At 33.6% G+C, this 26,075-nt stretch overlaps 1 protein-coding gene across 9 annotated transcripts in view; it reads left to right on the forward strand.

The window, feature by feature from the left end:
- The window catches only part of LOC105331446 (helicase domino), a 190,575-nt gene that overhangs the window by 20,603 nt on the left and 143,897 nt on the right, over positions 1–26,075 (forward strand). For all 9 annotated transcript variants that reach the window (XM_034482479.2, XM_034482483.2, XM_066079068.1 and 6 more), the window contains 5 exons: positions 8,315–8,500; positions 17,473–17,613; positions 19,019–19,285; positions 19,393–19,515; positions 25,622–25,751. In XM_034482479.2, the coding sequence (XP_034338370.2) occupies positions 8,315–8,500; positions 17,473–17,613; positions 19,019–19,285; positions 19,393–19,515; positions 25,622–25,751 (847 nt within the window). The remainder of the gene's footprint in view (positions 1–8,314; positions 8,501–17,472; positions 17,614–19,018; positions 19,286–19,392; positions 19,516–25,621; positions 25,752–26,075) is intronic.

Raw genomic sequence — 26,075 nt, forward strand, 5'->3', positions numbered from 1 at the left:
AATTGCAGAAATAAAAGTTTGATCTGTATTCAAAGCGGAGAAAACCTTGAAACTGTAGAAAAAGGGGGGTGCATTTTTAAAAATCTTCTTCTCAAGAACTACCGAGGCAAATTCAACATAGTTTAGCATAAATTATCCTTATGGGAAGGAAAATATAAATTGCAAAAATTAAGTGGAAATTTTGTTTCAAATCTGAGTTATTACGAAAATAATAATAAAGGAAATGCGTGTTTCAATCAGTTTAATAGCTTCGGGTTCGGCATCCGGTAAAATGATTCCATACTTCTAAAACGAGGTTCTTTGTTTAAAGCAGCCATGACATTATACGAAAAAGGGTCGATCTGACTATGATGAATTTGCTTGTTGTGCAACAGTTCGCGTATGAAGGGAAATTTTGAAACATACAAAATATATTGGTGCCGATTTTGTGAAGTAAATTGAGGCTAAATATTTCAATGCGTTGACAGTTTTCACACATGACATTGGTGTTAGCTTGTTCTGATTTTCGTTTCGTTCTCATTATGCTTTGTAACCTGGAAACTATCGTCTGTATTTCGTGATTTTTACGTATCAAATCAAACAGAGACTTCGGTAAATCAAACAGTTAACTGTTTACCTGCGCAAATTAAGCAAAATCGGATGTAGGGGACGGGTACTGAAATACAATTCATTCTATCGGTAATTCGGCATTATCTTTTGCGTAATGGTACATGTAGATTAATGCAATAGGTTTTGTTGAGATGCTCGGCATTTTTTCGAGTTTATTCAGTTTTAATAGAGTTTGATATCGCTGACGGAAATATGTAGGTATATACATGTATATATATATGATTCATTTCGAAAAAATAAATTGTGTTCTTTATTTGTTATACATGTAGTGCATGTTTCTTGTGTTTAATTGTTTACAATTTCTATTTACTAACCATATTTGAGTGTTAAGCTTCGAATTATAAGCAAGATACAGCGATTTGCTCACAATTCTATGTTTGTACACAGATCTTAAAAACTAAAGCTTAAAAAAGTAAAATATTTGTCAATATTTATTAAGAAAATTTTCAAAGTCTGTTCTTCCAGAAACCAACTTTAACAACTTATTGTATTGTAAACTTAACCTTTTTAGCTCACCTGAGGGTGGGGCCACAATGGGGGGTCGAAGTTTAACAAATGAATATATAGAGTAAATCTTTAAAAATCTTCTCCTCAGAAACTAATCAGCCAGGAAAGCTGAAACTTGTGTGAAAGCATCATCAGGTAATGTAGATACAAATTTGTGAAAATCATGATCCCCGGAGGTAGGGTTGGGCCACAATGAAGGATCGAAGTTTTACATAGGAATATATAGAATAAATCTTTAAAAATCTTCTTCTCAGAAACTAATCGGCCAGGAAAGCTGACACTTGTGTGGAAGGATCCTCAGGTAGTGTAGATTCAAAGTTGTGAAAATCATGACCCCCGGGGTACGGTGAGGCCACAATGGGGGATCGAAGTTTAACATAGGAATATATAGAGTAAATCTTTAAAAATCTTCTTCTCAGAAACTAATCAGCCAGGAAAGCTGAAACTTGTGTGAAAGCATCCTCAGGTAGTGTAGATTCATAGTTGTGAAAATCATGGCCCCCGGGGGTAGGGTGGGGCCACAATGGGGGATCGAAGTTTAAAATAGGAATATATAGAGTAAATCTTTAAAAATCTTCTTCTTAGAAACTAATCAGCCAGGAAAGCTGACACTTTTGTGGATGCATCCTCAGGTAGTGTAAATTCATAGTTGTGAAAATCATGACCCCCGGGGGAAGGGTGGGGCCACAATGGGGGATCGAAGTTAAACATAGGAATATATAGAGTAAATCTTTAAAAATCTTCTTCTCAGAAACTAATCAGCCGGCAATGCTGAAACTTCTTTGGAAGCATCCTCAGGTAGTGTTGATTCAAAGTTGTGAAAATAATAACCCCTGGGTGTAGAATGGGGCCACAATGGGGGGTCGAAGTTTAACATATGATTAAATAGAGTAAATCTTTAAAAATCTTCTTCTCAGAAACTAATTAGCCAGGAAAGCTGAAACTTTTGTGGAAGCATCCTCAGGTAGTGTAGATTCAAATTTGTGAAAATCATAACCCTGGGGGTAGGTTTGGGCCACAATGGGAGGTCGATGTTTTAGATAGGAATAAACAGAGTAAATCTTTAAAAATCTTCTTCTCAGAAACTAATCAGCCAGGAAAGCTGAAACGTGTGTGATGCTTGTGAAAATCATGATCCCCAGGGGTAGGGTGGGGCCACAATGGGGGGGTCAAAATTTAACAAAGGAATATATAGGGTAAATCTTTAAAAATCTTCTCAGAAACTAATCAGCCAGATGTTTCTTTATAATTGTTAAGACTTTGGCCCCAGGACAATTCTTTGGCCTCCCGAGAAGGTTCATAGTTTGATGTACGTTTATATCTAATATATAAACTATTGTTAAGGATCATTTTGAGAACTGCAATACTCAACGTATGATAAGACTATAAAATCATCTTGTTAGAAAAGGGACTAATGATTATAAACATAAGAATATCCAGGGGAAAATGGATTTTATTTATACAGGATCTACATGTATTATTGTACATTGTCCAGATAGTTTGTATTATGACTCCATTAAGCTGATTTTATCATACCTATTGTTCCTCAGGTGAGCGATGTGGCCCATGGGCCTCTTGTTTAAATGTTGCATGAAACGTGCACTAGATGAAAACCGGGAAGCAGAGGGTAATTTTGACTAGACTGTTATAATAAGTACTTAAATTTAGATAAATGTAATTATTACGATAGATTATGAGAACTGAAAAATTGTCCCGACTTTATTCTAATATTTCTTTAGTTTCCTTTATCGTTGTCTTGATTCTCTTGTTATTTTTACAAGCATCTTTCTATTTCTTTATTCATAATTCTTTTTGTCCCCCGCCGCAACGCAGTGCGGGGACATAGAAATGCCGGGCGTCTGTCCGTCCGTCACACTTTTTTGTAAGCGCTCTCATGCCTACAAATTTTGACAGATTTTCATTAAATTTATACCGAATGTATATACCACTATTTCCTTGGTCAAGTTCGAAAATCAGCATTGGTCAATACTTTTTGTTGGAGTTATGAGACTTTGACCGCAATAATGACTCTGTTTTATCCAAAAATTGACCTTGTAAGCGCTCTCATGCCTACAAATTTTGACGGATTTTCATTAAATTTATACCAAATGTTTATACCACTAATACTTTGGTCAAGTTCGAAAATCAGCATTGGTCGATACTTTTTGTTGGAGTTATGGTACTTTGACCGCAATAATGACTCCGTTTTATCCAAAAATTGAACTTGTAAGCGCTCTCATGCCTACAAATTTTGACAGATTTTCATTAAATTTATACCAAATGTTTAAACCACTAATACTTTGGTCAAGTTCGAAAATCAGCATTGGCCGATACTTTTTGTTGGAGTTATGGGATTGACCACAATAATGACTCCGTTTTATCCAAAAATTGGCCTTGTAAGCGCTCTCATGCCTACAAATTTTGATTTTCATTAAATTTATACCAAATGTTTATACCACTATTACCTTGGTCAAGTTCGAAAATCAGCATTGGTCGATACTTTTTGTTGGAGTTATGGTACTTTGACCGCAATAATGACTCCGTTTTATCCCAAAATTGACCTTGTAAGCACTCTCATGCCTACAAATTTTGACAGATTTTCATTTATACCAAATGTTTATACCACTAATACTTTGGTCAAGATCGAAAATCAGCATTGGTCGGTGGACTAGAATGTATACTGCTTGACCGGCGGGGGACCCAGGAATTCTATTCTTGTTCCTTATTGAATTCTCATTCTTTATTGCGTACTGCTGTAGTACTATTGCCGATTAAATTCAAATAAAATAAAAATACAAGCAATTAATGATAAGATAAACAATGAATTTCAGTTTAAAAATCTTGAAATCAACTGTTATAAAGTTTTTTGACACAGATTTTATTCATTTAAACAGCGTGCGAAATTAACTTTTTTGTACTATAGACAATCGGTCTACAACATTTTCACAATTTATAGACTTGACTGATTTCCTTTAGACCAAAAACAACAACAAATATTATTCTTCATTTGTATTGTAATTTTATTCAGGGTGAACACGGTGAAATAACCTGGTACTTCACAACACAATAGGAACTCTTACTATAGGACATGGTGAAGGGTGCCCGGCTCTAAACTCACACACAGTGACATTGCCTTGTAATGATTATTTTGTAATACCAATCAAATAAACTTAGATAAAGTAAGGCGAGAGAAATTAAATTTTTAATTTTAAGGATTTTGCTGTAAAAAAAATTTGGGTCAGAGGAGGGAAACCCCCCCCCCCCCAAAAAAAAAAAAAAAAAGTGGGCAAACTTTTATTTATCAAAATTACATATTATTTGCTTGAACTTATAATATTAAGTTTAATTTGTCCACTATCCACTGTGTACTTTGTGTTTGTTTCAAGATCATTGGTATTAACCTTACTAAACTTGTTCAGGATAACATTTTCTTTGCTTTTCATAAAAACTTTTAAGCCAAACCATGCATGGCTGACCTCCATCTTAAATACTCCATGTTATAGAGACGCGCGCGCTTACACTTGATTTTAAAAGCTCCCTTTGTCAAACGTTTTGTAGATTTCAAATAAAATAAAGTTATTTTAAAACCAAGATCGGTCAAACATAAAAATTTGGGAAAATATCCGAAGGTACGATTTTTAAAAAATTTTTTTTTTACAAAATCGAAAAAATTGGGTCATCGGATCCGTAAAACTAAAAATTAAATTTCTCTCGCCTAAAGGAAAATAGATATATAAAATATCCTATTCCCTTGAATACTGTAGATAACACAATACAAAAGGAAACAAAAGGGCAGAATCGAAGACAACTTTAGGAAAACTGAACGTCAGTCATGAATTCCAGGTGTGCGGTCTGGGTTCACGAATGCGAAAACTAGAATGATGTATGACTATCTGGGTTTTTTTTCCTAGGTCTAGCACCTTGTGAATACTTCAGTTTGTCAAAAAATGACATGCTCTGAATATTGTTTTCGACTTTTAAATAGCACATGGCAATTACATTCTGTTTCTTATCGCTGTGTATTTAAAAAGGTATTGAGTAAAACGTTCAATCGTCTAGACGACAGGCTGTGTTCGTTCTATAGACAAGTTGGTCTACAAATATTCGAGTTACTATAGACCAGGCGTATTATGTCTCCCCTTTCAAAGGGGAGACATATTGTTTTTGTCGACTTTCTTATTCTTCTTCTTCTTATTCTTCTTATTCTTCTTCATCCAAATTTGTCCAAGCCGTAACTTAAATACCCTTTGACATTGAGACTTCAAACTTGGAACATAGGTAGATGGTATTAAGAAGGAGTGCACGCCACCAAAATTTTTGACCTTGACCTATTTTCTTGTTCAAGGTCAAGCGTTTTATAAAAAAATAGAGTTTGGACTATAACACAAGATTCCTTAAACATACAAACTTTTAACTTGTATCATAGATAGATGGTATATAGTCCAGTTGAACCTTACCAAAATTGTTGACCTTGACCTTAAAATTTTATTTCAAGGTCAAATTAGAAAAAACTTCATTGTTCACCTCCTAAATATTCTTTGACAGAAGGACTTCAAACTTTACACAAAGAACAATTATAATACACTGAGGTGTACTATTGATAAACATTTGACCTTGACCTTGTTTTACTCAAGGTCAACTTGAGAAAAAATAATTAAGTTTTGTCTGGGTGGTAACTTAGATACCTTTTGACATTAAGACTTCAAACTTGGAACATAGCTAGATGGTATTGAGATGAAGTGCACGCCATCAAAATTTTTGACCTTGACCTATTATCTTCTTCAAGGTCAAGAGTTTTATAAAAAATATAGTCCGGACCATAACACAAGACTCCTTAATCATACAATCTTTTAACTTGTATCATACATAGATGGTATATAGTCCAGTTGAACCTTACCATAAAATTTTACCTTGACCTAAAAATTTCATTTCAAGGTCAAATTAGAAAAAAACTTCATTGTTCACCTCCTAAATATTCTTTGACAGAAGGACTTCAAACTTTACACAAAGAACAATTATAATACACTGAGGTGTACTATTGATAAACATTTGACCTTGACCTTGTTTTACTCAAGGTCAACTTGAGAAAAAATAATTAAGTTTTGTCTGGGTGGTAACTTAGATACCTTTTGACATTAAGACTTCAAACTTGGAACATAGCTAGATGGTATTGAGAAGAAGTGCACGCCATCAAAATTTTTGACCTTGACCTATTATCTTCTTCAAGGTCAAGAGTTTTATAAAAAATATAGTCCGGACCATAACACAAGACTCCTTAATCATACAATCTTTTAACTTGTATCATACATAGATGGTATATAGTCCAGTTGAACCTTACCAAAATTTTTTACCTTGACCTAAAAATTTCATTTCAAGGTCAAATTAGAAAAAAACTTCATTGTTCACCTCCTAAATATTCTTTGACAGAAGGACTTCAAACTTTACACAAAGAACAATTATAATACACTGAGGTGTACTATTGATAAACATTTGACCTTGACCTTGTTTTACTCAAGGTCAAATTGAGAAAAAATAATTAAGTTTTGTCTGGGTGGTAACTTGGATACCTTTTGACATTAAGGCTTCAAACTTGGAACATAGGTAGATGGTATTGAGAAGGAGTGCACGCCTCCATAATTTTTGACCTTGACCAATCTTATGTCTCAAGTTAATTCATTTTCTAAACTGTATCATATATGGATGATATCTAACATATAGCTGACTTCATTCTTTTTCACTTATTAAATTTGCCCCATATTACAATCCTTGGGGAGAAGGGGAGACATGTGTTTTTTTGTATAAAAAAACAATACCCACTAGTTTTCTATAGATTTTGTCTATTGGTCTATCGTTAATTTTGCTCACTGTTTAAATTTTGATTTTATGATTTTCTGCACTTGCTCGTATACACAGATCACACTTACATGTAACCCGTTCTAATCTGAAATAAGATCGCGTGTATAGACAAAATATGAGTATAAGTTTTTGTTATTCCGTTAAAGTATACATGTACATGTAACACATTTCTTACCATATGTACAAAACTGGATATACACAACAAGTCAATAGCTTTTAAATGCGATATTTATCATTTTGTCTGACAAGTGTCCACTCTTCACTATGCATGCCATTCAGCTGACGTTTTACAAATGTTGACTAACCTGTTTATCTTTCATTTACCTTTTTACTTACCGTATTTTTCGGGGCATAGGCCGGTATTTTTTTTCTCCGATGAGCGAGCCCCGGCCTATCCCCCAGGGATCGGCCAATCAGAGACTCAAAGTTGAAAAAATTTAACAGTAAAATATAAAATCCACTGTTTTTATCCATTATACTGTTGTAGCAGTTGATTATGAGGGTTGTTTTTTTTTTCATCCGTTTGAATTATTATTCGATAGTTGTCCCATTGATAATTTTTGTAAGGACATCGTGAGTTATAAAATGTACATTACTGTACGAGGTATTTCTTTACAACCCCAATCAAAAGAATTTTTTCCCACGTTCGTGTATGAACCTTGGAAACTATTATTGCGTAGTAAAAAAGAAAACGAAACCGGGTAGAATGTAATATGACGGAATTTTTGTGAATTCTTCATGTCTGCGTTGGTGGAAATCACTGGTCTAGGGTGTAGAATAAATCAAATGCTTTGTGTTTTTACAATTAATTTTCTGTTGGATGAAATAACGGTATTCTGGAATCGTGTGTATATACAAAGGTGTGAAACCCGTGACTCAAACACAGCCTGGAGACACGTAGTGTACACCGTTACACTTCATTGCATTAACTGTGTTTTTAACATTACAACTTCTCTGCATAACGGCAAGTCATCACTATTTAATTAATTAATGGAAAGAACACAAATTAAATATATTATGTTTGGTATTTCGTTTTCTCATTCATAGCGATTACGGGGGATAACTCTATTTGAATACGAAACCACGTGTTAAGCTTATGGACGCCATACCCCGTATTTACAAGTAGCTTTCAAAGTATAACTTGATTAAATGAAATTTAGCAATAAGGTATTAATAAAATATAAAAGGTTTGGTAAAATATTATACTTAGTTCTACCAGACAGAACCACGGAGGTTGGATAATGCGAGGGGGCTATTTACTAGTGTGCTGAAGTAATGTTTGAAATGTCCCATGTCTGTGATATAATTGAGACTTTGGAATGAAATTTTGTCATGGTTACAGGAAGCACAAGTGATGCAGAGAGTAGCAGAATTGAGGAAAGAGGGATTATGGTCAACCAGAAAACTTCCCAAGGTACAAGAATCTCCAAGAAACAAAGGCCATTGGGATTATTTGCTAGAAGAAATGCAGTGGTTGGCTGCTGACTTTACCCAAGAAAGAAAATGGAAAAAGGCAGCCGCCAGAAAGGTATACATCTGAAATTATACATTTATTTTATATGAGCAAATAAATTAGATTTAAGATTGCAATCAATTAACAAGGTTCTTGTTGATGCATATTGTGAGTTATCTATGGTGCAACAATTATTAAAGCTGACATGAATTCATAAAAGCGTTTGGTCGCCATATTAGTTTCGATCGCTCCTCTACTGCCACTGGTAGAGAAAGTTACGGTCGGTTGCTTTCCGATTGAGGCATTCAGGTTGCACGGACTTCTAAATGCATCTAATACACATTGCAGTAAAATGCTTGCAATAAAGATTAAAGGAAACAACAATCATGAAAATACAAAATATATTTATTCTTTGAAAGAAATCCCAAGGTACTAGTATCCGTATTATTTTGCGCAGATAGTGCTGCCTTACTTTCACATGCACATCGAACACGTGTGTCGTCGATACAGAGTGCATAACATCTGCATCTTTTAGAAACCCCGGCGGCACTACATCCAACCCAGTAGCTAAATTATAGTAATTTCAAGAAAGTAACAACGTAACCGAATCTTTTCCATCGGTTCTATAAAATCGCTCCGTTTCCATGCGATCATTGATATTGCTCGATCACCCACAGTGTGTGATTGCGCATGTGCGATGTTATAAGATAAACAGGAAAAGGATCTACAAATATTGAGGATTTTTAACCGGGTTTTCCAACGGAAAAATCCGGTTATTAAAATGGTGAAAATGGCGGGCGGGCGGGCGGGCGGCTGCCAAAAGGGTACCCTCATTGTACGGATAACTCCTCCTACAGTTTTCAAGATAGGAAGTTGTTCTTTTGCAGATCAATTGTACATATATCAGAGGTGTGCATATTGCTAGGATTTTGATTTCTGATAATTTATCGAAAAAATACCAGCTTTTGAACTTAGTCATTTTTTGGCAAAATATTGCATATAGGGTACCCTCATTGTACAGATAACTCCTCCTACAGTTCTCAAGATAGGAAGTTGTTCTTTTGCAGATCAATTGTACATATATCAGAGGTGTGCATATTGCTAGGATTTTGATTTCTGATAATTTATCGAAAAAATACCAGCTTTTGAACTAAGTCATTTTTTGGCAAAATATTGCATATAGGGTACCCTCATTGTACGGATAACTCCTCCTACAGTTCTCAAGATAAGAAGTTGTTCTTTTGCAGATCAATTGTACATATATCAGAGGTGTGCATATTGCTAGGATTTTGATTTCTGATAATTTATCGAAAAAATACCAGCTTTTGAACTTAGTCATTTTTTGGCAAAATATTGCATATAGGGTACCCTCATTGTACGGATAACTCCTCCTACAGTTCTCAAGATAGGAAGTTGTTCTTTTGCAGATCAATTGTACATATATCAGAGGTGTGCATATTGCTAGGATTTTGATTTCCGATAATTTATGAAAAAAATACCAGCTTTTGAACTTAGTCATTTTTTGGCAAAATATTGCATATAGGGTACCCTCATTTTACGGATAACTCCTCCTACAGTTCTCAAGATATGAAGTTGTTCTTTTGCAGTTCAATTGTACATATGTCAGAGGTGTGCATATTGCTAGGATTTTGATTTCTGATAATTTATGAAAAAAATACCAGCTTTTGAACTAAGTCATTTTTTGGCAAAATGTTGCATATACATGTAGGGTACTTCATTTCACTGGATAAGGGTTGACATGGATTATGGATACAGTTTACATAAAAGAAAACCCGGTTTGCTGTCACATTGACAGCATTTCACTTGTTTATGTTTATGTGCCTGGATTTCAGTCTGTCTTGTTTCGTCGTTCATTGGATATATTCCCTATCAGTGCTATGGTTGTCATATTTTTTTTTGGTCAAAATGCGTTTCTACATGTCTTTTCGTCCAAGGTAACGTGTTCGGGTGTATGAAATACCTGAATGCGGTGAAGCATGAATACTGCTCTCGGCCTTATATAGGGGTTGTGTAGCAATGAGCAGAACAATAGAAATCGACAACTAATATGGCGGTAGTCGGGGAAAAAAGGGAAATAATGCGTATTTATGAATTCATGTCAGCTTTAAGGATGCTAAGTTTCATGACCAAATCCCAGTCAGGATATATTCAGATTGGCTCTGATTGCCCACACAAATTTCTTTCATGCTCCCGCCATGAAATGACCGGGGCATGTAGTATCCCATCCTTTCATTCTTTGGTCATTCCGTCATCATTCACTGTCCGATCATTATCTCGACAACCGTTGCACCCATTCAAACTTGATATGTGGAATATATCGTATGAATGTACGGGTTGAGTTCAAACTTGGTTCCGGTCCAAGCATTGGATATCTGTTATGTTGCATATATTTGTATGAAGCATTTAGCACCAAGATGGACACAACATCTGTATTGATTAGATCATAGTTTGGTCATTATGCTATTTATCCCCAGCATACGAAGTTTAGGGGGGCATATTGGTTTCACCCTCTCTGTCTGTAAACGCAACTTTGTCCCCCCTATATAATTTTTTACTACTGCATGGAACAGTCTGAAAATTTGTACATATGTTGATGTAGCTGCAATAATGTAGCCCTCTCCGATTTTTTATATCTGATGATTACTGGAGAGGGCTACAATTCTACAGGATCTCCGTAATGGTGCAAAATTAATTTTTTAATGCGGCTGAATTCAGTCTGAGAAGATCCTCTTCCTTTAGATAAAATGATTTTTTAATTCAGGTTGAACATATTAACCGTATATAAATCAAAACCAGATAAAACGCATCAGCATGTTTACCAGTCGTCTTTTTCAGCAGCCATGACAGTTCTCGCGTGGTTTTATGGGATGTACGCTTGGAGTTTTGATGGGCTTGATAACGTGAATGTCAGTGTAAATAATCGTTCCTACCTCGTTATATCACTAAAGCATCATTTAAGGAAATGGTATATAATGGAAAATTCATATTTACCGCATTAATTATGTTTAAAATAGGGGAATTCCTATATTCAGTTCAAGATCCGCTTCTGAATTCTCATTGGCTGTCCCAAAAAAAAAACCTGTCAAGGTCAGTAAACATGGCGGACAAATTCAACTTTCGTTGTTGACATACACGAAAAAATAACCGATATATATAAGGACTATACTTGATATTTTTGGATTAATTTATGCCATAGACATCTACAACGTTAAAGTTCAGGTAAGAAATGCAAATGTTATTGTCATTTATAGACGATTTGAGACGAAATCGTTGCGGGAGTCAATCACTCCCGCACTTGCACCATTACGGAGATCCTATGGAGTTGTAGCCCTCTCCCCCCCAAAAAAAAAAATCGGGAGAAGGCTACATTATTGCAGCTAATGTTGATGACCATTTGAAGATGTGCACTTGCAATTTCTTTTAAGATCAGACAAGATTTAATGATTTTATGACAGTTTTCATTTTCCTTATTCTATATTTTGTACACTGATGTTGAAAGTAAGGGAGGTAATTCTAACAGATTTTATTAATCAATTAAAAGTATTAAAACACTCCAAAATATATTTCTATAAATACCTCCAGATGGAGGTTTTTTGTCTTTATGTCTTATCTAAATTGATTTTTTTATAAGTATTCTATCAACTGACAATGCAAAATTTTTGTTTGTCAATGATAAATTCTTGGGAGCTAATAAGAACATCAAGGACAAGTGTGGATGAATTCATTTGTCCCAAGGGGGCCATTATCTGAGCCATGGTTTAGATGGAGCATGTGTTTAGGGAAAATTGATAATCTGTAAAATGGGCAGTTTTGGGGCTATTTTAACTCTTTTCCCCTTAGAGGTTTATATCCTTTAACCCTTAATGGCGCGTTTTGACGACCCTGGCCATATCCTTAATGACGACTTTTGACGCACCCTATATACAGCTCTTAATTAGACCCCTCAACACCTGTTGTTTATTATAAACATTGACCGGTATACACCTGGCCATGTATACGGATGGTTGTTCACTCATTCTAAATAAAGATATCACGTGATTTACCTGTGTATGGTGGCGTGATGCATTACTAGAATAAACAAAGATGGCGGACTACGATGCGGACATCGCAAATGTTTTCAGTTTTTGTTCATAATCAAGTTTAGTGGCAGAATTTTCTAGATTTATTGGTAGTGAGATTGAATTATGAAAGCCAGATGCCAAATTCATGCAAAATTTTGTGGAAAAATCTGTGTAGTTACAGAAAACGGAACACAAGGTGTGCATTACCTGTAACCCCTAAATACACGAATATAGCGGTAAATTTATATTTTTTCAAAAAGTTAACACACTTACTTTGTTAACATGTTAGATTTATTAAATCCTCTTACACATTTATTGAAAAAAATCGTAAATATAAGTCTGAAAACGATAGACATGAATTGGAAAGTCAGCCACAGGTACATTTAATGATTTACGATCAAAAAACGAATTCCATGATGATAGTGGAATCTTTCCATAAAAATTATTAAATAATTATTCGTAATACATACAGTTTTAAATATGTTTATCAAGTATCTGTTGTGAAATTGTTCTTAATAAAGATTTAATGTAGAACACTCAATTTTATTTTCATATACCTGTTAGCACCTGTATTGTTTTATTAGTGACTTAAATAATTTTTTTTCAATGAATATTGAAATTTTAATTCAATACAAATCCATTGATATATAATTTTCTATGTGTTTAATTTGCTAAGACCTGTAATAAGTCTCTTCAAAAACACACACCAGCTGTTTTCAGTTCATCTGAAAACAGTCTAAGGGTAGCCCAGGGTAGAGTGTTAAGGATATGGCCTATGCGTCAAAATGTGGCATTAAGGGGTAAAGAGTTAAAACTGTTTCATGTAAACCAAAAGTTTCTATCATTATTATATAGGAAATAAATAATATCATTATTAATAAAGAAGTTAACTATTTTTAGAAGTTGTTTAAATTTATTAGTCAAGTAAATTGATGAAGTGACCCTATAGGGCATTAATTTAAATGAAATTCAAAATTAATGATATGATTGTAGTGTTTTGTCAATTTTAAAATTTTTTGTTATATTAAATTTTTTTTTTTTTTTTTTTTTTTACATATTTTTACATAGTATGGTAATTATGGTAATGTTTTGGGAGTTTATTAAATTTAACAAGCTCATCAAAGAAAGTCATAATCCTATGGGATCAATTTTCTGATATGGAGTTCCATTGTACCACAGGAGAAAGTGGGGGAAAATTTGAAACAACTAATTGCATCTGTCAAGACTCTTATGAGAAAGATATAAAGAAGTTTTATCAACAGAAGAGCATTGCTTGGCTACCGGTATTTCCATATACTGCGAAGGGAGGGGTTATTGTCATTTTGTTGGTTTTTCTTTAAAACAATCTAATGAAAAAAATATCATCAGATACATAAATTTGTAAATTTATTACTGTTATAAATTTTTTTTTGTATGTGTTCCAAATCTTTATTATTAAGGTCTTCCGTTTTCCAACGGAAGACCTTATTGTTTTCGTACGATTTCTTTTTCCCTATTATTATTATTTTATTTTTTTTTCTTACAATTTTTGTGCACGCGATTTCTCAAAAACGGCTCGGCCGATTTTCACGAAACTTTCAGATCTGTTAGATAATGATCTAAACCTGATAGGTTTTTTTTATTATATTGATGACATCACTTCCGTTTTTGACAAATTGACGTTTTAGCGATATTTAGTGGGGTTGCTTGTCCGTGGAACTTCTCATAAACGATAAAAGTTCAAACTTTCAGGGATAGTAGACAAAAGATTGCAGATTTGTAATTTCATTTTCATTTTGATCTGTCTTGAAAGGCGCCGAAGCTCGCCTGGTCCCGAAAATTGAGATGAAAAAAAACGTAATTTTTTGTGGTTTTCTTTGATTATCTCTTTTCTAAAAAATATTTTGTTAAGATATGTAATGTAAAAAAAGTTTTTATTCACAAGACCTTTTCTTTGAAATCAAGAAAAAGGGGATGGCCCCTTTTACAAGGGGACCAAAGGGCTCTAAAGTCTTTAATCTGTAGCCCTTTACTGAGAGATATTTTGTGAAATGTTATAGAAGCAAATATGTTTATCTTACAGTTATGTATCCAAACAATGTAATGATTTTATTATGTGTCACGTAATTAGGGGTTTTTAGGGGCCAAAAGTCCAAAATTTCGATCACACATATCTCAGAAAGGAAAAATATTTTGTAATGCAGTGAAGAAGAAGAGTTGTTCAAAATGATGTTCTTAACAATATGCAACCTTCAAAATTTCATTAAACGGCCCATATAGGGAGATAAGGGATCGGCCCCTAAAACCTTCTTTCTCATATATCTCCAGAACGGTAACAAATTTCTAAACACTTGTTAAACAACATTTGTTGAGAATTAAATGACCTGTCATTTGATATCAAGAAAAAGGGGCTGGCCCCTCAAATAAGGGGACCAAAGGGCTCTAAAATCTTTATTCTGTAGCCCTTTACTGAGAGATATTTTATAAAATGTTATAAAATCAAATGTGTTTATCTTACAGTAATGTATCTAGGGATGGGACGATACTGTACTGAGCCGATTCGGTACATATCACGATACATGAGATGCAATATGATACATATCACGATACAATGCAATTAAATGAAAACATGAATAAAAGTTTAAAATTTATTCAACCTGCCGATGTATTACCGCATGTCCAAAGTTATTTTGTTATATTCAAAATGAGCGTTGCACAATTTACAAATTACTTTAGTCTGGTGTACACTAGTTTTTCATTAACAAGTACTCCAAAAGTTTTTCACACTCCATATTTAGCTTCCTAACAGTTTTGACAACTTTACGAGGTTTTCCGCCATCTTTGCACTTTCATATTAGGCGCGCAGACTAAAAATAGCCGATATATATAAAACCTTGTATTAATGGTAAATGTGTCGATCCAAATATCGTCAAAATAAATACTGCGGTGCATCGGTGGATCGTCCCATCCCTAAATGTATCGAAGTAATGTAATGATTTTCTCGTGTTACGTAATTAAGGGTTTTTAGGGGTCAAAAGTCCAAAATTTTGATCACCTATATCTCCGAAAGAAAAATATTTTGAAATGCAGTACAGAAGAAAAGTTGTTGAAAATGATGTTGTTAACAATATGAAACCTTCAAAACATCAAACGGCCCCTATAGGGAGTTAAGGGATCAAGTCCTAAAACCTTCTTTCTCATATATCTCCAGAACGGTAACAAATCGTTAAACACTTGTTAACAAAATGTGTTTAGAATTAAATGATCTTTCATTTGTTATCAAGAGAAAGGGGCTGGCCCCTTAAATTAGGGGACCAAAGGGCTCTAAAATCGTTTATTCACAGCCCTTTAATGAGAGCCATTTTGTGAAAGGTTATTAAAGCTAGATTAGGTATAATATGTTTATATATCCTAACATTATAATGATTTCCTATTGCGTTACCCAATTAGGGTTTTTAGGGACCAGAGGTAAACAAGTTTAATCTTTTTCATATTAATTGGAAGAAATGCAAGTACTTAAAAAAGCAATGTAAGAGAACTGATAAAAAGCGATACAATAATGCATTAGTACTTCACTCCTATTTCCATATCATGTTTTGTTATTTAAAATCAAAGTCGATGATGTCATATTTCCTTCTTGAAATCGGACGGAAGACCTCCTCGTTGCTCGCAACGAGATCGTGTCTAGTTCAATTCAAATATTTGTCCCATTTGAAATTAGCCTTGCGGGGGCATTAGTCCCATTAGGACAGTTCTACTTTCACAGAATTTTTTTTTTTTTTTTTTTTTAAATAAAATAAAATGCATTGGGGATGAGAATCTAAATACCTTATTTTTCGAAAACTAGGTCGATACGATTTATTGGGCGAAGGAGGCCGTTTTTAGCCAAAAAATTTTTTTAAAAAGTATAAATAGGTTGACTTCGAAGAATTGGTCGAAAAATTAACGCTAGTTCTAATAAAAAAATGTTTAAAACCAATAACTTTATCATATAGTAACCTTTAATCTTCTTTCACAGTTTTAAACAAAAGGGAAATAAAATGTATTTCTTGAAAACATCGTAAGAAAATGTCTGAAATTGCATCAAAATTTTCAAACCAATTAATTCAGTACGGCCGGTTTTAATTTAAGATCGTGTTTTATTATTTCCCAGCCATGTGTACAAACTGGTGTTAACCGGGGGATAGTAACCTAGCCTGGAGGCATGACTACGGTAGCACATGCCACCCTGTGTCTCTGTGTGACTTTTTACTGTGTATATACACACGAGTCAACCTCTGATCTTATTGAAGCCTGCGGGCACAAGTAGCACGTGCGGAGAGTTCAACTGTGTATAAACAAAGTAAGAGCTACCCAGACTGATTTCAGAGACACCTGGCTAAAATTTCATCGAAAGTTTTATGTTGAATATACAGAAAAAAACTTGTTCATGTATTCTATTATGAAAACAAATTGTTTTTTTTTTTATTTCTACCCGACGATATTTTTCCCCCGTAATTACCCTTTGTATGGTTCTCATTTTACTTTTACCGCGCGAAATTGATTTCCTGTTTATCGTAAGCACACGATCAAAATGCATGACAGCATATAATAATGATAGAAAGATGATTCAGTCAGTGATCTAAGTAAGAAATGTAAGAAGAAATAAATCTATTTACATTTAATTTTGTTTAAATGATAAATTACTACAGTATATTGATTAAAATCCATACGATTTTTACACAGAAATTCAAGCAGTATTATAGTAAACACTCATGATTTTATCGGAGGGTTGCATAAATTTTTGCAAAATTTTATATCAAATTTTCCAACCCCCCCAAAAAAACATAAATTGGGCGAAGCGATAAATAGGGCGAGGTCCACGTGTCAGGAAAAAAAAGAATCGACCTAATTCCCTAAAAATACGGTATTACTATTATGTTGCCTAAAGAGTCAATTTTGCAAGTTATGATAGACACCATTATGAATTAATACTAATTGTTGTAGGTTGCAAAAATGGTATCAAAATATTTCCAAGATCTTGAACAGAGAGAAATTAAAGCAGAGAAAGAAGAGGCTTTGAAATTGAAGAAAATCGCCAGTCAATTGGCCAAACAAGTGCGAGAATTTTGGAGCAATATTGAAAAGGTAAGTATTAATAGAGCTGCCAAATAGAAGTGGCCATTATTACCAAGACCAGCTATGCTTATTTCATATGGCTGAGTTGTGAAGATGGCCAAAGAGTAAAATCAAATTGTCTTAAGATATTAAGCTTTGATACATACATGAACATGGAATTTTGTTGTTCCAGAATTTGTAATACATGGAGTCCAAAATGCTAACAGCTCCTCTGAGCTAAATGCATAAGTGAGCTTATCTGATGACATTTTGTCCGTCGTCCGTCCGTCCGTTTGTAAACTTTAACATTTTGAATTTCTTCTTTCAAACCACTTGGCCAATTTCAACCAACTTTGCCACAAAGCATTCTTATGGTATGGTGAATATAAATTGCAGAAATGAAAGACCGATCTTTATTTGAAGTGGAGAAAACCTCGAAATTGTAAAAAAAAAAAAAAAAAAAAAAATGGGGTGCATTTTAAAAAATCTTCTCAAAAACTGATGATTCAAATTCAACCTAATTTAGCAGAAATTATGCTTTTGGAAAGGAAAAAATAAATTGCAAAAGGGCTTATTTTGTTTCAAATTTGAGTTATTACGAAAATAATTATAAAGGAAAGGAATCGGTGTATATTCAAAGCATATGTCTGTGTATTGATATAAAAAGAGTTGCTGTATACTCATATCACACTTTGAAAAAATTTTGCAAAATGGTCCCAAAATATAATGCATTTTGAAAAAAAAGTTTTAAATTATGTTGATTTTGTCCCAAATTTAACACTCTTTTTTTTTTTTCAAATTGCGTAATTTTTCATAGTGCATTGACACAGCAGTGTTTTCTTTTTTTTTTCATAAAAAAGGATGCATGATTTAAATTGAAGACTTTTACATTGCAGAAGTACAGTACAAGCTGCAGAAACTCCTCCTATATGTACACATGAAGTTAAAAAATGCTTCTGTTCATAATTAAACTTAATCATTGATGTTGCAATCATAACTTGAACGCAGTATCTCGTAACTAGATTCGGCAGCCATTTTTAATAAGACTGGATCATCACTATGATTGGAATTAGGTTCTCTATTAAAGTTTTACTAACTTGAGTATCTAAAATGTTGGCCAAAATCCGCGTTTATTTCTGGAAGTTTCAAGTGCACATTAGAAATTTTATTTTATTTACTTACAGGTGAAAATGAGCAACGCTCATTGTTAAAATCATAGCCTCCTATAGACCTCTTCATTGTAACTGTGTTGTAGCTCTTTTGCAGGGCAAATTGGCAATTATTTGGTGACATATGGCAATTGTTTCATTTAATTTTCTTCTTAATTTAACTTTTCCGAACTTGATCAGTTTGCCATGCAAGAGAGCAATATCGCAGTTATCGTGAAAGGGCCTGTACAAAGTACCCTATTGATGTAAATGTTTTGAAATTACAGGTGGTCCAGTACAAAGCACAGGCAAGACTTGAGGAAAAAAGAAAAAAGGCATTAGATTTACATTTGAATTTTATTGTGGACCAGACAGAAAAGTACTCTACGTGGCTTACTGAAGGTTTGAAAAAGGAAGGGGGGTCTTTAGGGAGTGGATCCAATGTTGTGACTCCATCTCACAGTGATGTTGGAGATGATGAATTCAAACCATTGAAAGATGATGTATCTGATGATGAGGAAACCATTGAAAGGGAAGAGGCTGAATTGGACCAAGTAATTCTGAATCAAGTTATAAAATTTTTCATGTTCTTGCATTGTCTTGGAATGACTGAAATTATGATGTCATTGATTTAACAATTCACTTTTAATATTTCTTGTAGCTTAATTCCAAAGCAGAATTGGATGCTTTGCAAAAGGAGAGTGAACTTCCCATTGAAGAGCTTCTAAAAACATTGCCAAAGGAAGTTCTAGAACACCCTATATCAGAATCCAGTGATAAAGATGTAAACATTTTCATGACCCAACTCCAAAGGAGAGGGGGATATACTGTTTTACCCTTGTGTGTCTGTGGCTTGAAATAATAAGGAGGCTTGATGGTCAACAATTTAACCATCAGATCTACCTTAGATTTTAAGATAGGTTTTGTTTACCTAAAAAAAAAACCCAACTATTTCTTAGTGAAGAAAAAATCCACGAATTTTACCTTTCAAATTCGGGTATTTCCTGTATTTTATTAAAAGTTCTTCTTTTAAGGAAGATCAATGCAGTCTTAAAGTGCTAGAAAATCGAACCCTCTTAAATGTCAACCTGGTTTATTTTGTATATTGAAAAAGTGGTTATTTTTGTCGTAGAGGAAAGAAATTGGGCACACGAGATTATAAGTTTGCAGGAATCATCAACACAAATTAATTGTGATTTAAATGTGTATATTTACACTTGCAAATATTTTCCCTTATATATATCGTGGTCACTATTTTTTTTAGGCGCATCGCTATCAGCGATGTAGCCTCATTGCATTCAGCTCATTTCTCTCGGCTTATATACAAGCGGCGTCATAGAATTTAAGTATCAATGAGCCAATGAATATATAGTGCCGTTCTGATTGTTACGTATTTTCAACCAGGAACATAAATTAAGTATTCGTTTTAAAAATATCAACAAATCATTACAGCAGATATCTCCTTTACACATTGAAAAAGACATCAACATCAACAAAAGAACAAAACAAAGATTAATACACAGATGAGGTAGACTGGCAATGCCTGCAATGCGAGATGTACGTACAATAGGGACAGGGGACCAGTGAACGGATGAGATAATTTGCATAACAACAGTTCGTACTTCAATTTAAAAGCGATGACGTTAATTGTTCGAATATCGGAAGTAAAAAAATGTAATAAATTAGTATATAAAATATTTATATTGAAATGAGAGTAAGTGGCTGTCTTCTTATAGCTAGGAACAGATTTTGTATTTTATCACTTGATAAATCGAATAAGACAATGTCCAACTGAATGAGGAAAAGCGCGCCACCTTCCCCATGTAGAATGGCGATATTTAACAACTTGTAGTGATGTTTTTAGCTACCTTCAATGCGATGCATCGCCCAGACCTTCAGGCCATTGATTTATATTTTAAAACTAACTGACTTACGCTAAAACACTTAATATTGTAATGAACAAACAATTGAAATATAAAGAAAAAAAACCTTTCATATCTGTATTTTATTATACAAAGTTTTATTCATTCATTTTTAGCTCACCTGAACCGAAGGTTCAAGTGAGATTATCTGATCACCCGTTGTCTGTTGTCAATCCGTCCGTCCAACTTTTCACATTTTCGACTTCTTCTCAAAAACCACTGGGCCAAATTTGGTACAAATCATTCTTATGGAAAGGGGATTGTTAAAATAAAGGGCACAGCCCTTTTTAAAAGGGAGATAATTGCGAAACAGTGAGTATAGGGTGCGTGTCTTAAGAAATCTTCTTTTCAAGAACCACTGCACCAGAAATGCCAACATTAACACAAAAGTTTGTATATATAGAGAAGATTCTAAATTGTAACAATTGTGACACTTCGTACCAAAGCCCCAGGCTGGGTTTAAATTTTAACATTGAAATTCATAGGAAAAATGTTTACATGATTTTTGTTCCATTTATTCAACTAAATTGTGCACCTAAAAACGCAACTGTGTCTCCCTGATTATTGACAACATTGCATAAGTATATAAGGTTGTTTAATCAAGAAATGATGGATGAAAACGATAAGGTGTAAAAATTCGCTGAATATTATTTTAGTTTATCGCTTACATTTTATTTGGATATTGTGACGGATAAAAATAAAAATAAATATGTAAATTTATTTGTTATTGGGCATGGTCTCCAAAATAAATGTAAGCAATAAATTTATCTTATGATTTTGTAGCAATATTGAAGCTAGTTTGGTTGAGCATTATAGATACGGCAGATCAACGCAGGTGTTGTGGATTTATTTGCAAACAACCATACCACAGATAATCTTGTTTCACATCGGAATTAAATTTAAAGTTTAAAAGTATGTTTTATTATAATTAGGGAAATACTGTTTATGTGTTACCCTCGTTTACAAATGATGAACTCGTAAAATTTGTTCAAAGACTGTTTAAAGCAGAAAGAAGATAATTTATTTTTGAACTTCGAAATTTCTTCGATTTTTATAACCAGGATGAGTTATGATTCATTGTATTATAAATGCATCACTACGTAATTTATAAGGAAATATACTGAGTATACAAGCACATGGTGATGTTAAAATTTCATATAAAAATATAGTTGCATATTGTGGTATTTATGGACTTGTTGTACGTACGACCTAACTCAGACAACGCGTGCAGGGATCTCTATCTCGTGGGCTCCCTGGTCGAGGACGGGTGTGTCCTGGTGCATGGCGAGGGCTATTGTGAACTCTTGTTGATGAACTGATGTTTCATGTGTATTTGTATGTTGTCTACTTGGCAATACATAGTATAATATGTACGAGTTTAGTTACACAAAACATTTTTATTCTGATATTATTTGATAAACGACTATTGGTACAGAATTTTAAATTAATGATACCTATAATAAAGAAATAATCAGCTCGAGGCCTTTGTGGGCGTTCCGGCCTTTGATATGTAAAGTGATCATTCTAAATTGTAGAAATCGTGACCCTCGGACCAAAACTGGAGTCCCAGGTGGGGTTCAAAGTTTAACATAGAATTACATCGGAAAAATGTTTAAAAATTTTCTTCTCAAGAACTACTGCACCAAAAATGCCAAAATTTATACAAAAGGTTGTATATATAGTGAAGATTATAAATTATAATCAAAGTACTGAAGTAGTGAAGGGAGTTGATTTTATCGATTATTATTTATTTTGAAATCAACAATATGTTATTTTGCTTGGCAAGTAGTTTATAATCTGCACACTTCATTTATATGAATATGAATTCTCGGACTTTTCTGACAAGAATTTCGAGAAAATGTAAACAGCTTATGAATCATGTTGTGTAATATTTAAAAACAGAATTGATATCATCAAACTATGTATCAGTAATCGAAATATTGAAAAAATTGTATTGATCCATGCAATAATGAACTCTAGTCTCGTTCAACCAGATGTTCAGCTGTCTCTGTTAATCTCCGATAAGCAAGAGCTGAATTTCTGCTTGTCTGGGATTTACGGAGACAGCCGATGGTTGAACACTCCGGCGTAGGAATACATACGACTGCGAAAAATATCTTACTTGTTCGTACTATTTAAAATCTGGCTATTTTTAAGGTTTTCATAAATTTCATTAAAAAATGCTTCAGTATACATTGCATCGAATTTATCGATTATTTTCAAGAACTAAGTCTTTTCAGCGGTGATGATTTGTGCCTAGGTCCAAACACTGTTTCAGCTTCGGTTTGCCAGAGTAACTGCATAGGAGAGTTGATTAAAAATCATGACCCCCCCAACAAAAAGTGGGACTCCAGGAGGGGTTTAAAGTTTAACATATATAGGAAAATGTTTAAAAATCTTCTTCTCAAGAACTATAATGCAACAGTTTGGGATATTACTATGCATACATTTACATCCTTAAATAATGTAGATTCTGATTTGTAAAAATCGTGACTCCCAGACAAATACTGGGGCATTGGATTTGATCACGCCCCGACCAAAATTATCACCTCATAATACTCAAAGAAAGATTCCTTATTCTTTATATAAAGCCAGTGTTGCTCAGGTGAGCGAGGTGGCCCTTTGGGCCTCTTGTTACATTAAATATCATTCATTGCGGGGTTAAATGATCATGGCTTACGATTCTCGCAGAAGATCATGTTTATAGATCGACATCGAACGAAGCGTTCTTGGAAAATTACAATCGCAATTTTTCAAAGTAGTTAATATCAGTCATTTCTGACATTTATAACAGGTCTTGATCAAAATGGCAAACGCAATATCACCGACCTTTTCATGGTTACATTTAACTCCTGTTGCTTCTCTGTCCATTTCCTTCCGTAAAAGAAATTAGAATAGCTTGTCTCTATAATGTCCAAAGAAAATCATTATGCTGCAATAGAATTTCTCTGAAAATGCCTAAGTAGACTCTAACTCAGCTTTCAATCGCTTTGTTTACAAATTTCCAACTGCTCTGTTACTATTCCGCCAAGCTTAATCCGTTTTTTTTTTTAATTGAACAGCGAATTTTCTATACTGTTTCACTATATTATCATAAAAAAGTGTTGTTTTGTAAAACGCAGTGTCATATTTATTTATTATGATAATCAATACATGCAACATATTGTTGAACTATATTTTGTTATGTCATGTTAATCGAAGCGGTTTTCTAGGTCATCACAAAAAAAGAATGTATGGAGCAATGTTATCGTCATAATTTGCAACAAATGTACCGTATTTTTCGAAAATTAGGTCGATCCTGTTAATTGGGCAAAGGAACAAATTAAAAAGTATAAATAGGTCAACTTTGAAGAATTGGTCTAAAAATAAACGCTAGTTTGAATGAATAAAGGGTTTGAACCAATAACGTTATTATATAGTAGCCTTTAATCTTTAACAAAAAGTTTGAAATTGCATCAAAATTTTCAAACCAATTTACCGGGTATTCAGTACGGCCGGATTAATTTAAGATCATTGGTCTATTACTTCCCTGCCATATGTACAAATTGGTGTTAATCGGGAGATAGTAACCTAGCCTGGAGGCATGAGTACGGTAGCACATGCAACCCTGTGTCTCTGTATGAATTTTTAATGTGTTTTATACACACAAGTCAACCTCTGATCTTATCGAAGCCTGTGGGCATGAGTACCAAGTGCATCCAAAAATGATACCTTGTTTCTTAAATAACTTGGAAAGGTTATGTACAGCTAGGTTTGAGCAAAAATTGATTAGAGTTGAAGTACATGTCTATTCGGCTATTGAAAAAACTCGCAAGCTTTCTAAAAATGGCAATGAGAGGTAAACTAATAATTAGTTATATTTGAAATTTTAAAGCAAACATATTTTAATTCTATATCGTAGATCTTAATAAACTAGTCATAAGAACAGAAAATAGTGTTCATACGGCAGAATTCAATAACGGCAAATTAAGATATACCAGTGTTTTAGAATTCAACATAATGTTATATCAACATACATTTAAAAACAAAAAAGTTTAAAAAATAAAGAAAGGAGTCACCAGTAGGATTGAACCCAAATACTGCATGTCTGTATTCACTAATCCAGGACGAAACCATTGAGTTCAATGGACTTGTTTTTTTTATCCTCCAAAAAATATTTTTTGAAAAAGTACATAGTAATCTCTGGGTTATCTCTCTATCTTTTTTTTTAAAAAGCAACATTGTTAATGTTGAAATATGTCACCTTTGCATGTTTCAAATTTGTAGAGAGAAGACCCAGAGACAATAAAATCATTAAAAAAACAGCTGTAAATTAATAGGATTTTGCATGAATTGCATCGTTTTGCTATATTTAGACCTATATTATGATAAAATCTTTTGCATTACAAACATTTTTCTACTCATTCCATGTCCAACAAAAACAAAATAATGGTTATTTTTCGAAAAATGTGCCAAATTAATTGATGAAATTTCCTTTCTTCATGTGCGCCCAGATTCCTGCCAAATTTACATCTTAAGCGCCCCTTTCTTTTGACTAGTTATACAGTTATCTTAAAACTACATAATATATGCCCACACGTATGGTAAGAAAACTCAAAACTTTAGTGGTTTGTTTAACCATAGAAAACACATACTTAACCAGTGATCACTTTTACAGTGTTCACATCAGATCCCAGAGCAGGGGTATCACTAGTGAGCATTGGCTCACAGATATCTTGTTATTTTTCATGTGCTCACCAACTAACCCCAAGTACACTCCCATGGTGACTTTAGTCACTGTGGATTACCTTTCTGGGGAAAATTACAATCTTTGAAAAAAAAAAAGCATATCTCTTAATCAAAATGCATATTTTTTTCTTTAAAAGATAACAAAACCAAGTTTTCTCTCTCTTTGTGAATTTTATAAAGACATAATTTTTTATGTGAGTTTATATGTGTTTTTATTATGTAGATGAATTTGTTTAATAGGATAAGAAAGATACAGAATTCAAAATGACTGAAGACGAAGAAAAAGATGAGGAAGAAACAATAGCAGAGCAGGAAAATTATGAAAAGAGAATTGATTATTCCAAGGAATTAATTGATCTGAAGGATGAGGGTACGCATACTTTTTAAGCTCAATATTTGGGCTGTACAAGGGGTGTTCAAATTTTTACATAGGAATATATGGAGTAAATCTTAAAAAATCTTCATCAAGGAACTTATAAGCCAGAAAAGCTGCAACTTGCGTGGAAGTATTATCTTCCCCTGTAAAATCATCCTGTTAGAAAAGGGACTTGATTATAAACGAAAGAATATCCAAGGGGAAAGTGGATTTTTATTTATACAGGATCTATGTGTATTATACTGCATTGTCCAGATAGTTTGTTTTATTAAGGTACTTCACTACACCAAGACTTATACTTTTTAAGACACTACGTCA

Source organism: Magallana gigas, chromosome 3 (assembly GCF_963853765.1).
Source record: "Magallana gigas chromosome 3, xbMagGiga1.1, whole genome shotgun sequence".
In the NCBI taxonomy this organism is placed as follows: domain Eukaryota; kingdom Metazoa; phylum Mollusca; class Bivalvia; order Ostreida; family Ostreidae; genus Magallana; species Magallana gigas.